The 16,137-nt window shown below is 34.9% G+C and overlaps 1 protein-coding gene across 1 annotated transcript in view; it reads left to right on the top strand.

Moving 5' to 3' along the window:
- LOC129805302 (E3 ubiquitin-protein ligase mind-bomb) overlaps window positions 1–15,323 on the top strand; it is a 42,292-nt gene extending 26,969 nt beyond the window's left edge. Inside the window, exon 7 of the mRNA XM_055853125.1 lies at window positions 14,574–15,323. Coding sequence (XP_055709100.1) covers window positions 14,574–15,095 — 522 coding nt within the window. The 3' untranslated portion in view covers window positions 15,096–15,323. The remainder of the gene's footprint in view (window positions 1–14,573) is intronic.
- The last annotated feature ends 814 nt before the right edge of the window (window positions 15,324–16,137 follow it).

Raw genomic sequence — 16,137 nt, 5'->3', positions numbered from 1 at the left:
CTTTTGTCATTTTATGAGTTTAGATATAATTCGTGCAGACAATTTAAATAGCACACTTTCATTTCCTTTGAAACTATTACCTGAAATTTAGTTTTATTTTAAAATTCATTATATTTCTATATTTTTGATCATTTTTGTAGGCATTAATGTCACAAATTGTCGTAAAATAAAGTTATGAGAACTGAAAAATCATGTAAATAGAGCCTTTGGTGCAGATTTACAGGCTTTAGCTAAAATAATTTAGGATAACTAAGAAATTTTTTATACAGTGCCCGCTTTGTAATCCGGATGATTGGGAGACAAAATGACCGATGTCCACTTCGTAATCCGGATGGATTTTTTGAATTTGTTCAACGTCTCGAAAATATAATACAAGTTTTTTTTGTAGAAATAGAATAAAAGTTTTAAAGAAGCTTAAAAAGGCATAATTAGAGAATTCTATGCTATTATACTTCATTTATTAAACAAAAACATCACAGGATAATCCATTTTCATTGGTGAAGACACATGCATGCATAACCACAAAATTATTTTAAATGTAACCGTCGATAACTCGTCTGGATTATGGCGATCCGGATTAGAGAGCGGGCACTGTAAATTATATTGTTCAAGGAAGATAACCATCAATTCAATAATTTTTTTATGATTTTTTTTGATTCTGCCATTGTTCTTATAGTAAAACTGAAGTTATCTGCCGCCGTTCCGAAAATACAGGAACAAATTGAACAGAATTTGAAAAAGTAACTGATGTGAGCATTACTGAAAGCCAATTATGTAAAAATACCCGATGTAGGAGTGTTACCAGACGTACAGTGTTAGTATCCAAACGAAACCATACCTGTTGTTTGATTTTTATTAAATAGCATATGCAGAAGGGCCTGTAATTCTGGAATAATATTCTTTGAACCGATGTATTCCTGTTTAATATCACAGGATATGACATAACAAAATATTAGATGTCCCAAAAGATAAGAATTTTGTCCTTGATATATAATTAAGAACGTAAAACTTAGCGGTGCTAATTTTATGTCGTAGACACACTTACGACTAACGTCCAGAGACGACTAAGCTCGTTTATAGCCAAGTCAGTTCCTGACACACTACAAACGAGGCTTAACATTTTCTGGCATTCACAAAACATAACTTTCGTGGATTTTTATGCAGATATTTCTACTGAAATACACTAATACTCCTTTGAAAATGAAACTACTTTTAAATTTACTTCACAATTCACGTATAACAACAAGAATTTTCACTAGAATCGCCTAAATTGGCTTAAGTAGCGAGTTAACTTCCACCTAAGAAATAATTGTAATTAACAATAATTATTGCACGTGTACTAAGACATGATATTAAAAAATAGTTTCATTTTCAGAGGAGTATTAGTGCATTTCAGTAGAAATATCTGCATAAAAACCCACGAAAGTTATGTTTTGTGAGTGCCAGAAAATGTTAAGCCTCGTTTGTAGTGTGTCAGGAACTGACTTGGCTATGAACTAGCTTAGTCGTCTCTGGACTTTAGTCGTAAGTGTGTCTAGAGCATTATAGTATGGGTTTACTTTTTGCGAAGTGGCGTATGGTCTGTATATGGAATATCAGATAATATAAACCGATTTGTTTACAAGGATATCTTTAGACAAGACATGTACTTCAATATCGAAAAGAATTTGCTTTTGGTTTTTAAATTTTAACCAAGCTAATGATCCCAAACACACTACCAAGAGTTTTTAAAAGTGATTCACTCATAACAAAATTGACCTTCGGGAATGGCCAGAATAGTCTAAGGATCTCAATCCTGTTGAATTTAAAGGAAAAGCTTGACTTCAAGATAAATCTCTCGAATGTGACTAATTTGAGATAGTTTTAAGTAAATATCCACACTAAATGAAATACACTCACATTAGAATAGTGTCAAATCCTGATTTCCTTAATGATCCTTCATTGTCAAGCGCTCATTTGTTCCAAAAGTTACTTAACTAAGTATTAATTAATCCAAATTTAATTTTCAAATAGAATTCGTAAGTTGTTAATTGCAGTAGAAATCGAAATCTATCACTTCTTATGGGGTGTGCTATTTATATTGTCCTCTTAATATGTGCCATTTCAAGAATTTTTTGATCGTACTAAATTTCTTGATAGAACTTTCAGGGTTTTTCTTCATAATCAAAATGTATTTATATACAAGTTTATTTATTATTATTACTTTCATCATTTAAAAGCATAATTTTCGAAAAACAAAGCATATATTACAGTATTCGAAACCGTGCTATTTATCTTGTCGCCACTGTATAACCCCTAAAGAAAAAAAAGGTTTGCGATGGGACGATAAGAGGTGGTGGAAAAAAATGAGAAACATGTTAGTGCTAAACCGATTTATAGGGGTCCCCCAAAGGTCTCAAGGCTCTATTTCTTACCCTTTGGCCTCTAGATGTGGTAACGGACAGACTACGAACGAGCATTCAAGTCAAACATCATGTAGTGAAAAAACTTAAAGCTTCAGAGATTTCCAAAATTCTACCAAAATATGGCCCTGTATAAGGGAATTTTCACGATAAACTTTTCCATTCACAATAAAAATTACATTTGAACAGTGGAGGGTAAGATTAAGCTCCTCATCTCTGTATCTTCTCCATACGAGTATTCGGTCCTTTATGCACAGAAGCATATCTGTTGACCTCCTGAAGCATAGGGTTAAGTATAAAAAATCGTACTTAAGCCATTACATGCAAGGGCTTAAGGAGTCGAAACAAATATAATCAAAATCGAGGGATTATAATACTGCTCTCTCTGTAGAGTTCGAACAGAAAAGTGAAAAAAAGCACGACGAAAATTAGGGGAATATTAATGGTCTCAGTCAGGGTCAACTCATAGGGGTTCCTCGAAGATCCCAAGTCTCTCTGGAGTTCGTGTAGTAAAATGAGTAAAATGCTTTCTCAGAGTAATTCAGGGGTGACATGATAACTTCTTTTCGACAGCATTGACGATTGTCGATACTGAAAAAATTTAAACGATAACTGCACTTTTTGTAGGTAATATCCTATTCCCAACATAGTCCCAGCAAATACGTACTCCTTCCAGGAGTCTATGCTGAGACTCTTCTCTTTGCATTTGCAAAGCTTCTCAAAACACGTTCGTGTAATATAAACTAATCATGAATTGTGAAAGTCAATGGTCTATACGACCAGTGATTCGGGATTTTCTGCCGTCTTGCCCGTTGAGGTTGGTTATGAAGTCGGCAGTAGCCGCAGATGGTCTAAGAGAGAATAAATCTATCTATTTAATATAGATATTTCATGTCGACATTGGCTTAATCTAGCGGATATAGATTTATCCAGGGGGGTGACATTAGCTCTGAAAAATCCGACCAGTTTTAGTGTATTTTTTTTCCTGTTTTCGTACACATTTCACGGGATATCTCCAAAACTACGTTGGTTGCCAATTTGGGGTTTTCGGTTGCCTATTCTATATTAAATTGGCTTTTATTTTGTATTTATATTATTTGCTAATTCATTTTACAATGACAGAAAATAGCTAATGAACTCAAAAGTTTTTTCGGCTCGCTAGAAACATATGGGAAACATAGGAAATGTCATGCCCCTGGATTTATCGATACTATCGATTCAATAGTATCGAAAAGTTATTATTCCATCCCATGATATCAACTGCGCAAAAATGAAGTAAAATCGTCTAATCAGTGATCGATATTGTTTGGTTTAGACAAGTTAGACACGAATGGGTTAATTTAATATGCCAAAATAGGTATACAGCTGTATGTGGTCAAGTGAGTGGTAATGGTGGTTTCTCGATAGACTGAGAAGTGCACTCTATATGCCCGGTGGAGTCCTATTGGAACATATTGAGAAGTTCAAGTATCTCACAGTGTTATTTTATAAAGTGAACGTTATTTTGTGCTCTCAACGTGCTTTGGCCAGAGTTCAACATCCAGAATCAACTGTCTCCTTCGGAAGAAAAATGTTCAAAAAGGAACCTATCGCAAAATATAAAAAAGTACTCGCCACAGTATGAGTTGTTGTTAATGAAAGAAATATTACCTGTAGGGGAATTCTGTAACTTTCTGACAATGTCATATGATAAATTACGTTCGAATATCAGGAGAAATTTTTCGAAAATGTGATTCTGTAGCCGTGACATTGCCATTTCAGCTCACTTTGTCTGGCATTGTCAAAAGTCACATTTCAGATTTCTGGCAATTCAAATGACAATGAATTTTATTATACAAATCAAGCATTTTCAAACCCATGTGATATGAGAACAAAAGCTCGAGTTGTATTGTCAGATTTCGAGCTCACGTGCGACAATATCACAAAAAATACAGAATTCCTCTACTGGACATAAATTTTAATACTCTATCTACAACTTTGTCGTAGACAATTCTTCTTTCCCAAGAAGCAAAATAGCTGCCTTATAGAACCAAGTATTAGACAAGTCTTTTAGTGCACTTTTAAAAGACTTAAAGTGCAAATTTTCTATGGAAATTCCTATAGCAGCTCTTAAGATCCTTAAGAGTGCGCCACTTTACTTATAGTAATCTCAGTAATGGAAGCAAGAGCGTTATAAGTAAATAAAAAAATTTTTAGTTCTATAGTGCCTCACTTAGGGAATTCTACAAGACCATTTTAAGAAAAAATTGCTGCTTGGGTTTTCTTTACAAGAAATATGATTTACAATTCATTTACTAATGCTGTTTTAGTAAATTGAACAGATAACGGAGAAAAATGGCAATGAAAAAAACTTGCAACCTCAACCTCAAACAAAGCATTTTTGGCTAATCTCAAAGCTATACCGTCGTTGCGGGTGACTTTGCACTCGGGGGGTGACTTTGCACTCTGCTGTTCGTGAGAGTTTGAACAATTCTAGCACTTATTGATAGTCTTCGCCGATCCAGTCTACCATGTCAAAGTATATAGGGATATGTTAAGTACCAAGTAAGGTACAATGATCCTCAAAAGGATTCTTGTAGTTTCAGTAATAGTCAATGAAATCCTAGTATAGGTATTTTGTCAAAAAACGACTCCGCGAAAAAGTTATCTGAAGATGCAATTCCAAAATCGATTTCAGAGGAGTAAATTGCCCAAATCTATTCTAAATTTATCTGGCTAGAATAATCCACTTCGATTTTGTTCATTATTTTTAGTAAATTCCTTTTTTTCACTATAGTCTTCCTAAGAACGCATGATTTATATTATAAAATTGCATATAACGGACTTTCTTAAGCTTTATTATAGAAGTATTTGGCCAAAAATTATCCAATTTTTTTTTATAACTTAAGATAAAATGACCGAGATCTACAAGATGGTGTGGTCGCCATCTTGATTTGACGATTCTGTCCGCCATTTTGAATAATTGTCAAAACAAAAAACTTATCCGATTAAGCTGAAATTTTAGTATGTTCTGGCTGATGTCAAGACCTTTTCAGAATATATATAAAATCCGACCTAGGTCAAGCGATTGTCTGGATACTGGGGCTCAAAGTTCAAAATTTTGACATTTTCATTAATACAGAACTACGGAGAGCTTCTTTAATAGAAACCATCACAAAAAAGGCAGTATTATCGTTGGGCGATGAGATCTAAATAACAAACAAAAAGAAAAGTAATGTTTTTTTTTATAACAGCATATTATTTGAAGATCTGAAAAACTTTTGCAAAGATGAAAAAATAAAAAAACAAATAAATACACTTTTCATTTATTTTTTTTAAATTATGTAAGGGTAAATAAATATATAAAATAAAAGCCTCAACCATTTCTACTGGTTACTGAGGTTTAGGTTTAGGTTTTAAAATTCAGGATTAGAAAATAAAGATCGCCAAAATATGAATATTTCAAATTTTTAAAATTTGAGCCTCTGTATCAAGGTAAATACTTGACGTAGACCGGAACATAGATACGTTCTGAAAAGGTTTTGATATCAGCTACAATATACTAAAATTTCAACCCAATCAAACCTGTTTTAGATTTTGACAGTTATTCAAAATGGCGGACAGAAACGTCAAATCAAGATGGCGATCATGTCATCTTGTAGATCTCGTGCATCTTACCCTTAGATGTGAAGATCTTCATTGTCGTTTATTATCAGAAATTGTTGATTTTTTAGTATTTATTAAAAAGTGCAAAGTCACCCGCACCTTATCCCCAGTGCAAGCCTTTTTTCTTGATTTTTTTAAACATAGTAAAATTTTATAAAATTAATGCTAGTGGCACAAAATCCATTCATTAACAACTGAATACAAATAATTTTACTCAAAAACCCCCCTCCCTTTACTTTAACTATCCACTTTTAGAGGGTAAAGTTGAAAAACAGCGAAAAAACGTGCAAAGTCACCCGCAACGACGGTACATGTGCATTTCGGAGTGAAAATTTCACATGTAATGGCTGAAGTACGGTTTTTCATATTTAACCTTATACTTCAGGAGGTCAACAGATATGCTTCTGTGCGTAAAGAACCGAGTACTCGTATGGAGAAGTTACAGAGATGAGAAGCTGAATCTTACCCTCCACTGTTCAAATGTAATTTTTATTGTGTATGCCAAAGTTTATCGTGATAATTTCCACTTGCTGTTTGTTTTGGGGATGCTAATGAATGCTCTCTACAATGAAGATGTAGATTCATTTACCGTTTGTATAAATTCATGGTGAAAGCTCCGCCTTGCTGTGCGATTGAGTTCAACAGCTATGTTAATCTTTCCTAGACTCGCACATTCATTTCCCTTCTTAGTTAATGACGTTGAATGCTCTATGGCTTAGCAGCGATTCATACGCTAACTATGTGAGTATTTAGGAATGCATACCGGAGTGGTTTTCTGGGGTATTGAGAGAGAAACAGAACATCTTCTGAGACATGAGGATTACCTCTTGGATCCTGAGGACTTCAAAAAATGCCCTAATGAGCCGCCAGAGAGAGGGAAAGAATGATCCACACTCTTACTAATTTGGGAATAGAGCTTTCGGGGATCAGGGGAATTCTTTTGTGAATTACTTTTGGGATTTTTCATCAACCATCGTGAGAGTATACATCATCCCCTATGTACATAAAGAGGAGTTTAGATATTGAATTCATGGCTATTGAACCGAAATTAGGACGTCAATTAGGAATTAAAATATCACTAAGGAAAGATACGATGTTTTCAATCCACGGAGGCCACAGATAAATTTCTTTACCCCTTAGGGGTGACCTGGTCCAATAGGGGGGGGGGGGGCATTTATTGCAAGGGTAGGGGCATATTCATAACAATACTTTATGTGTCTTTTAAAATTACTGTTGGCTAAGTTTTTCATTTTGAATTTTCATGAAGTTCGCGGTATAAGTTTAAAAAAGGATAAAAAGGGTTGGCAAAGCGATACCTCAAAAGTAGTTACATATTATTTGTATGAGTATTTCGTGAAGTTTTTTTTTAATTCTAAATATTACCTTACAATTCGTCTCTTCAGAATGAAAGTTTTCAAACTACATTTTCTTTGAATTTGTATATGTTGCAAATTACAAACGACTAGGCGTTAGGGTGGATTGTGGAAAGGGAGACGCTTAAGAAAAAGTTCAATTTTAAATGCATTTTTAAGCCGAATAAATATGTATATATATTTCATTTTCTTTGCATCATGACTAACAGAAGCTTAACAGTTTTTAATAGATATTTCAACCAATTAATTAGAATATTCAATTAAATTAGAAAACAACACATTTTGAAAAGATGGACAAAATTTTGGAAAGTGGGACAAAAATTTTTGGAAAGTTGGACATAGTGATATTAATGAAAAAATGGATGCTTATACTAATCCCTGCTTTATGTCCGGGTAACACTTGAGGAATCCTAATTACCAAGAACTTCCTGGACGTCCAACCAAAAAGAGGTTCTGTAAATTTCACAGACGCCTCGCGCTGTCCAGCAGTTATAGCTTTAAAGCGGATGCAACTTCTTAGCAGATTTGGATGCCTCATCTGGCCAGGTCCTTTTCCACTTGCTTTGAGAGTCCTGTAGACGCTCCTCTATGTCTTTCTCCAGGTGTTTTTGCGATATTGACTATCCATTCTGTCAGAAAAAGTGGTCATCGGAATCTGGAAATCTTTGCAGCCTTTTCCAGGAGATTTTCTCCTTATCAGCTGCTAATTGTTGTTGCAACTATTTCTCTGGGTACTTAACGATCTTTGCCGTCCTTGTTAACATGATTTCACTGCACAAAACCACCAAATTCATTCACAAAATCAACTTGTCCAAGAGTTCATAAAAAACATGTTTTGAAAGCAACACGAATTTAAATCACTTTTCTATCCTTTTTAATTGTAATATTTCAGAAATATTTTTTATTCACCTTTTAAATGGATGTATGTCCTTCGATTTTCACTACGGACTTAATAATATTTCACAAATTATGCCGAAAAATCAAACAAAACTCTTTGATATTTTCCTACACAGAGAAAAAAGAGGATACGATTAAATTTTTTTCCTCATAACTTTAACACTTTTTAGGTGTAAAAATATATCAACATTTTTTAATGTTAATTGTACACCTTTTTAAAGGTAAAATTAATATGGGAAAGGGTAACTTTACACCTTTAAAAATGGTAATATTTACACCGATTTTGGATCAATACTGCAGGGTAAAATTAACATTTCCGAAAAGTTATTTTAACTTTTTCGGATTTATCTCAGTGTAGCAACTTCCATAAGAAACACAGAAAATGATAACTACTGTGTCAAGGTTATGAATATCACGCATGCAATACATTTTGTAAATTCTTCTTGCAAGTCACTCTTTGATTGTTTAATAATGACTTTTACATTTTTAACTTTTCAAATAATCACAAAATTAGATTTAATAATCTTTTTATCGAAAATTGAAATATTTAATTGATTTATTATCAAGTTTTTAAGGAGGTGTCTCACATTCCACACTGCTTTGTCCAATTTTCCAAACTGTCTCGCTTTAGACAAGTCACCCTAGTTGGATTACCTAGTTCGATTTATAAATTGCTCAAAAGATTGCCCCCAGAATGGTAAGATTGAGATGGTGGGTAAACGATAAGAACTAGGCCGGTAGCAGGATTGTCAAAAACCTGTCAATGTTATTGTAACAGGTATGAGAATACTCTTTGATATTCTCTTCTCTCAGATCGATTTTTGATGGATCGTTTTACCATCCAACTGCACCAAAATCGTGTTTTTTGACTTATCTCATAATTTGCCTAGGCGATTTCGTTCATTTTTGTATGATTTAGAGTTAGTCCATCTGAACATTTAGTGCATAGGCATCTTTAACTGGAAAAATCACCATCTTGAATTATTCAAGATCAAAGTTCAAACATCCTGAAGGGCGTAGTTTTCAAAGGATTTCGTCAAATTTAGATTTACTCGAGAAGGCTTGAAAATCCAAATTCGACTGTAGCAGTTACAATCCGGTAATGGATCGTTAAAGTTGTTAAAGTAATGGCAAATATTTAGTGAGAGATATCGACTTCCGGTCTTCGATGACCCCTCCTAGAATGACATTGTCTGTAGACGACTCTTTTTCTTTTTTACCCACCCCCCTCATGCTTTAGGTCGGTGACAGTTTGAGGAAAAAGTGGGTTATAAACTGCTCTCTTTTTGGGTTAAAGCAGTAATTTATAATATGTATGCCAAAATATTTTCAAACGTCAGAGTTAAATCACTTTCGAGTGCATATATCTCAACCGATTTGATTAAATTCGGATTTATTTGAAATTCCAAATCAAACTGCATCAGTCCTAATCGGAAATGAATCGGTAAAGCATCGGCAAATTTCCTAATGTAAGATGAATCGGTTTAAGTGTTGATGATTTTTTTTCTATTTTATGATGATTTATAGACAAATTTAAATTGACAATAAACTTACATGCACTCAAGAGATTTGTTAAAAAATAATATTAAAGGCAAAGCTTCTTCTAAGGAGTCCAAACAGCTCGCAAAGACTCGGACGCTTGGCCACGCCTTTTACTGCTCGAACTCTACAGAACGGGCAGTATATAATCCTTGGGTTTTTTTTTAACCCCAGCAAACTTCCACCTTCCACATTCCGGGGACCACTTTTCTACAACGTTGTTTGACAGTCCGTCCGTCTATCCGTCCGGCCGTTACCACGCTTAGAGACTTGATACCCTCGGGGCGGTGGCAGCCAAAATCCCGAAAGCCAAAATCCCGAAAGCCAAAATGAGAAACGCCGAAAAAGAGAATGATGCATAAAGTCGACTTATGGGGGTGGCCCTTGAAGGCTCTATGTCACTATCTCTGACCGTTTCGCCTCTATCAAGGGCCGAATGGATAGACGAACAAACGACTCAGAAGCACCAGTATAACATAAAATCATTTTTCAAAAATGGTCTTACTCGCGACGATATAATTCTTTTACTTCACTTTAGTACAATTTGTAAATTATTTAGTAATAACTGAAAAAATCTCAACTACTATAAGTTCATCGTGGCTTATTGCTCTATTTTTTGGGTGAATCATGAAACAGACAAGCATCACTTTTTCAGGAAATTCTTGTCCTACTTTCCAAAAATTTCACGTTTCTCTCGGGTGCTTTGAAAATATTTTGTACTGTACGTCAATGATTTTAGAATTCGAAACTGAATTCTCTCGGGCGGAGAATCATAAAAAAAACGGAAACTTTTTTTTTGTTATCAAAAAGAAACATTTCATATTTTTCTGCAGAGGTGAGTTCTATGCTAGTCAGACGGATGAATGACGGATTTTTAGTATGATTTTGAGAGGAAAATTTGATCATATATGGTATTTGTGAACTTTCACCTCCAAATTCGTTTTTTTTTGTGATTACAGGAAAGCACGTCATATACGGTTCTTTTTTTCGGATGATGAAGGAGAAGGGTGGGGTGGAAATGAGCGTTGTATTAGTAATCTTCAAGTTGACTTATAGGGGGGGGGGGCGTCCGAATACTCCAGGTCAATATCTTTAACCATTTCAGCACTTAATTCTTAAATGTACAAAAGAAGGAAGTTGTAACCGTTGTTTTGCTAACCAATTTTAATTTTCCGTTGCTTATCTATTTTTGATCCAAATTTTTATTTTGAGAAATTAAAAATGTAACTTAAAATAAATATACACGTTTTCTTTAGAAGGATAATTTTTATGATCGTTTATAATGGATACTTTTTAAAAAAGTAAGTTCTTTAAACAGTTGGAATTTTTGGAAAAGTTTCTTCACTATGCTATACTAAAAAAAATTTAGCATCCTGTACGTTTTTCTTTTTGTAATTCGAGTTCCAAATTAATGATGGCTCAAAATTCCTTACATTGCGATCATAGGGCTTAATCAACAAATCTTAAGACAATAGAGAAAAGACAAGAGAACTTTCAATCGGTCAGAACGCTTAAGATCAAGAAAAGAAAATTATTTGACCGAAAATTGATTACATAAATGTTTTTCTTGTGTTAAGTCGATCCATAACTCCTGACCCGAGCTATAAGGGGTCAAAGTTCGAAAATTGACCGACCTCTATCTCCGGTTCTAATTAACATATTGAGCTAAATTTTGGGTTTTTGGTTTCGTCTCGATGAGTACTTTCAGATGGAAGTTCAAAAAATCACCACAGGTGGCGCTGCGATACCGTCAAAATTCAAACTCATTTTTCTCAAAAACGGCATTGTGCAAGTTAATCAAATTTTAGAGTGTTGCAGTATAGTCTATGACGTTTCTAAAAAGTGGCGTGGGTTCGCTGTGGTTTCAATAGAACCGGAGGTATGAGTAGTCAAAGTTCACAAAATTCAAAAAATCATATATTCGGTTCTATTTGACCGATTTTGATAAGTGAGGGCTTAAACGAAAGGTCTCACCAAATGCTACAACTTTCTAGAACATTTGAACTAGGGGCGCCACAGTCGAAAAACCAATTTCTATATCACATAAGCCTCGAGTGGGTCAGTGAATAGAGTAGTAGCTCTATGACTGCGAGGTCTTGCGTTCAAAGCTGAGGAGCAGCAGAAAAATATTTTTCATGCCACATCGGCTTTGAATTCGTCCAGTGAATGAATGAATAGTAATGTCAATGGTGCATATTGGCAAAAAAAAGTGGACCGCCTAAATAATAGAGGCTGGTACGAGAACGAGTTTCGACATGAAAGTGGTACTTCAGTCGATACAAATATTCGCTGTCACTGATCCCAACCCAGCAACGATAGAGTTCCCTGTTCGACTTGTCGCGACGGTGGCAGCCTCCCAAATGTTCAATGGTGGCCATCAAGGAGAACTATTGCTTCAACCGCGTTCACTTTTTCCCAGCCCGTAAGGATTTACATTGGACCGAACCCTGTTCCGAACGCGTTTGCTGAACGGTGTTCAAACAGGGAACTTTCGTTGCTGGGAAACACACCGAGAAGGGATGCTGTGATATAGTGACGGCACTGATGGCCCACAGAACTGTGATATAGAACGGCTACACGTATCGGGGGATAAGATAGAATAGGAGTGGGGAAGCATAAGGGGCCCAATTGGTGGCCTGGATGCATCGGAATATCCGAAATGGAGAACTGACCCCTGGCAAAATCTTATCTTATATCACACAACCTCAATTATCTCGACACGTGCTTAACCGATCTTGATGATTACTTCGACATAATTGTAGAGGACATTTGGGTCTACATTTCGTCCATACATCATTTTCCGCTCAGACTACGCCGTCTGTCCGATTTTGCCGTTTAAGTGTGAAAAAATTGACTTTTCCCATAATAAAGCTTTGATACCAATAAGATTCCAATTTGACTGCATCTACTCGACCAAGACACCTAAAATGGGGTTCTAAATGGAAAGTCTCACAAAATACAACAATTCTTTGATATAGTTGAAGTTCATCAAATGAACACTTGCGGCGCTCTGGGCAAAAAAAACGAGTTGAGAAACAAACAACCTCGCTTATCTCGGCTTCTGATTAATCGATGAGATCAAGTTCTACACAGCAAAAATCTAGAGAATATTCTGGTCTGAAGTTTACCCATATATCACTTTTCTGTCACTCCATGCAAAACCTTGATATTTTGGTTTAAATAAAAAAAGTATAATTTCACAAATTTGATTCAAGATAATTGAATGGCGTCACCCAACTTCAGCTCGAAATTGAATTTTCGTGCATTCCGAGTTAGCTCATGTTAAGAATCTCACCTACATAAGCCGGTTAGGATTATCTGTCCCTTTTCTTACAATATTAGCATAAAATCCTGCGGTAGGACGGTTTTGATATAGAGGATGTGTGCCCCAACTACTCTTCTTATAAAATTTTCGTCACCAGGCATAAATATTAACTTTACCTATCTTCAACAATTTTTTTGATTCTAAATCATTGTGTAATTGACGTTCGAAATGTTTCGAAATAAAATAGAAAGTCTTCCAGACTATCTATTTTAGCACACTTGGAGGATTTATAAGAGAGGGTGGAGAAAATTTATCTCAGGCATGAACCACTAGGGGAGATTTCCCGCGACTCACCGGTGCATAGCACAGTGGCGTGCATTTCGAAATCCCCCCGTATAGAAGACGCCTTAGGGAGCATCTAAACGGGGGGGATTTTATTTCGAAACCGCCATTTTGACACAAAAGCCCCCCATTGAGCTTTAGACCGATGATTTTTTGCCTATCTTTTGGCGCTTAAAATCTCCCTCTTAGAAAGCTACATTTGTTTATGTTCGAATATTTTGACATTTCAAGCGATGTTAAATCTTTATTTTTTTGTTTTTCAAAAGATTTTTTTTCTCGTGAACTATTTTCAATGTTATGAAAAGTCGAAAAGCAGGTGAAATAGAGACACGGTATCGATCACTCTTCTGAATGTATCGTTTAATCTTCATTAGAATATGGTCGTATTGTTAAATAGATATCCTTAAATAGAAATAAAGAAATAGTTAAATCGAATAAAGTTGATTTATAGAAAAATAAAAACTTAGGATATTTTTTAATTTAGCAACAATATTGGCATAAAATCCTGCGGTAGGACGGTTTCCATATAGAGGATGGGTTAATAGAAGAAAATAATTTTTTCTGACTACCTAAAGTTATTTTTTTCTTATGACTGTACATAATTGTAAAGTAGAAGGTTGAAAGAATCTAGAATATATTTTGCAAGTCTCTAGCTATTTGCTATGTAGTAAATATTTAGGCTCAAAGAATTTTTAAATTCTCAAATTCATAATTTATTTTATTTATTTTTTATACTTCAAATTTTTTTTAAGCAAAACACTTTTGGCAATAAAAACTACAATAGTCTTACGTAATATTTTTCATTAAAGCGAAAAATATTATTTATTGGTATTGACAGAAAAATTACTTAAATTTTTGGGCTATTTTTGTCCCTATCGTTCATAGACGCACAAAATATACCGAATCAAACTCTGTTGGAATTTCCAAGGTTAGATGTAAAACTTATCATTTATTATGTTTCTCAGTTTAATTTTCATTGTTGATTTTCAGTCCGTAAAAAGTGTCTCGTCGTTAAAGGGTTAAATGCTCCCAAAGAGTTTTTCGATTTTAGATTTTAAACGTCCTAAACGTTGTACAATTTTTTTTTTCATTTGTGTTCTTTTTTTTCAGATTGATGAATGTCTGGTGTGTTCCGATCGCCGGGCTTCGGTGTTCTTCAAACCGTGCGGTCATATGGTTGCATGTGAAAATTGTGGTCCGATAATGAAGAAATGCGTCGAGTGTCGTACGCAGATTGAGCAAATGGTACCACTTGTTGTTTGCTGCGGTGGGCAGGGGACAATCTCAAAAGTTTCAATGAGTCTGGATGATAAAAAGGACCCAGTTGCACCGCAGGGTGTCAATAAGGCTGGACAGGGTGTGTCGATGAATAACGCTGCGGGAGTCTCAGTGGCTGCAATTACGGCCCAAATGGCCAATGCCAATATCAACAACATCCAATTGGATGATGTGCAGAAGCTTCAGCAGCAACTTCAAGATATCAAGGAACAAACCATGTGTCCAGTATGTTTTGACCGCATCAAGAATATGGTTTTCCTCTGCGGCCATGGGACATGTCAAATGTGTGGGGATCAAATTGAGGGATGTCCGATTTGTCGGAAAACTGTTGAGAAGAGGATTCTCCTATTTTAAGGTATGCCACACACGCATATATGGTATTAAATTGTATGTTGCCGTTGAGTTCATATAACCCCAACCTCATTGTTTATTTAAAAGTTATATTCAGCTGAGATTAGATGGTAGTGTTATAAAATGTAAGAGTCTTTTTTCTGCGAAGAGGAAATGAACCATGTGGGTGATGTAAGGAAAAGGGGGGAGTGATGGAAAAAAAAGGCAATATAGAGCTGATAGAAAGCCAAATGGTTTTTTTTTCCTACAATTCTACCACACACATACACACACACAGATCTATCCGAAAATGTAACTCTATAAGGGAAAACCTCAACTTGATATGGTGTTAATTTTCAATTTCACTCATAGATTTAAAGCAAAGATATTTTTGGGATTTTCAACGCACGTTTGCCTCGGCATTTTCCACGAATATCTTCCCTCTAGCCAAATTATTCGCTATTGATTTATCAGATACACTAAATTTTCACTATTTTCAATATTTTCACTCTGAACAATATTTGTAATAAATTTAAAAAATGGTCTGATTGTTAATTTGTATTCACTGCTAACATTGCACAAAATAACATATGGGAATTCTCGATAATATATTTGTACGAATTACCATGTATTTCCAGATAATTTGTCATGAATGCATACACTAAGAAAAAAACCTAAAAAGTTAAAACAACTCTATGGCAGAGTTGAACTAACTCTACGAATATCGATGTAATTGTTACTCTTTTTCGTTGTAAATTCTAGTAAATAGAGTTGAAACAACTCTGCGTGCGAGTTGAATTAATTCGTCGGATATCGATGTAATTATTACTGGTCTTGGATGTAAAATTTCATCTCGACTGAAGTATATGCTTAAGTGTTTTCGTTTTAAGAATATACTTCAGTCAAGAAGATTTTCGTGTAACAAAGTTCATAAGGAACATCAATTAGAAATATGCCTAACAGTGCTTCATGAAGACATATATGCTTGCATTATACGTGATATTTCGCTCGGAACATAGGGAATTTGAGGTCAAGAAAATATTAATAAAGAAAATGGCCTCAATTC

The sequence above is a fragment of the Phlebotomus papatasi genome, chromosome 3 (assembly GCF_024763615.1).
Source record: "Phlebotomus papatasi isolate M1 chromosome 3, Ppap_2.1, whole genome shotgun sequence".
Lineage (NCBI taxonomy): Eukaryota > Metazoa > Arthropoda > Insecta > Diptera > Psychodidae > Phlebotomus > Phlebotomus papatasi.
Note: the sequence above shows the minus strand (reverse complement) of the source record. Positions and strands in the feature narration are given on the sequence as shown.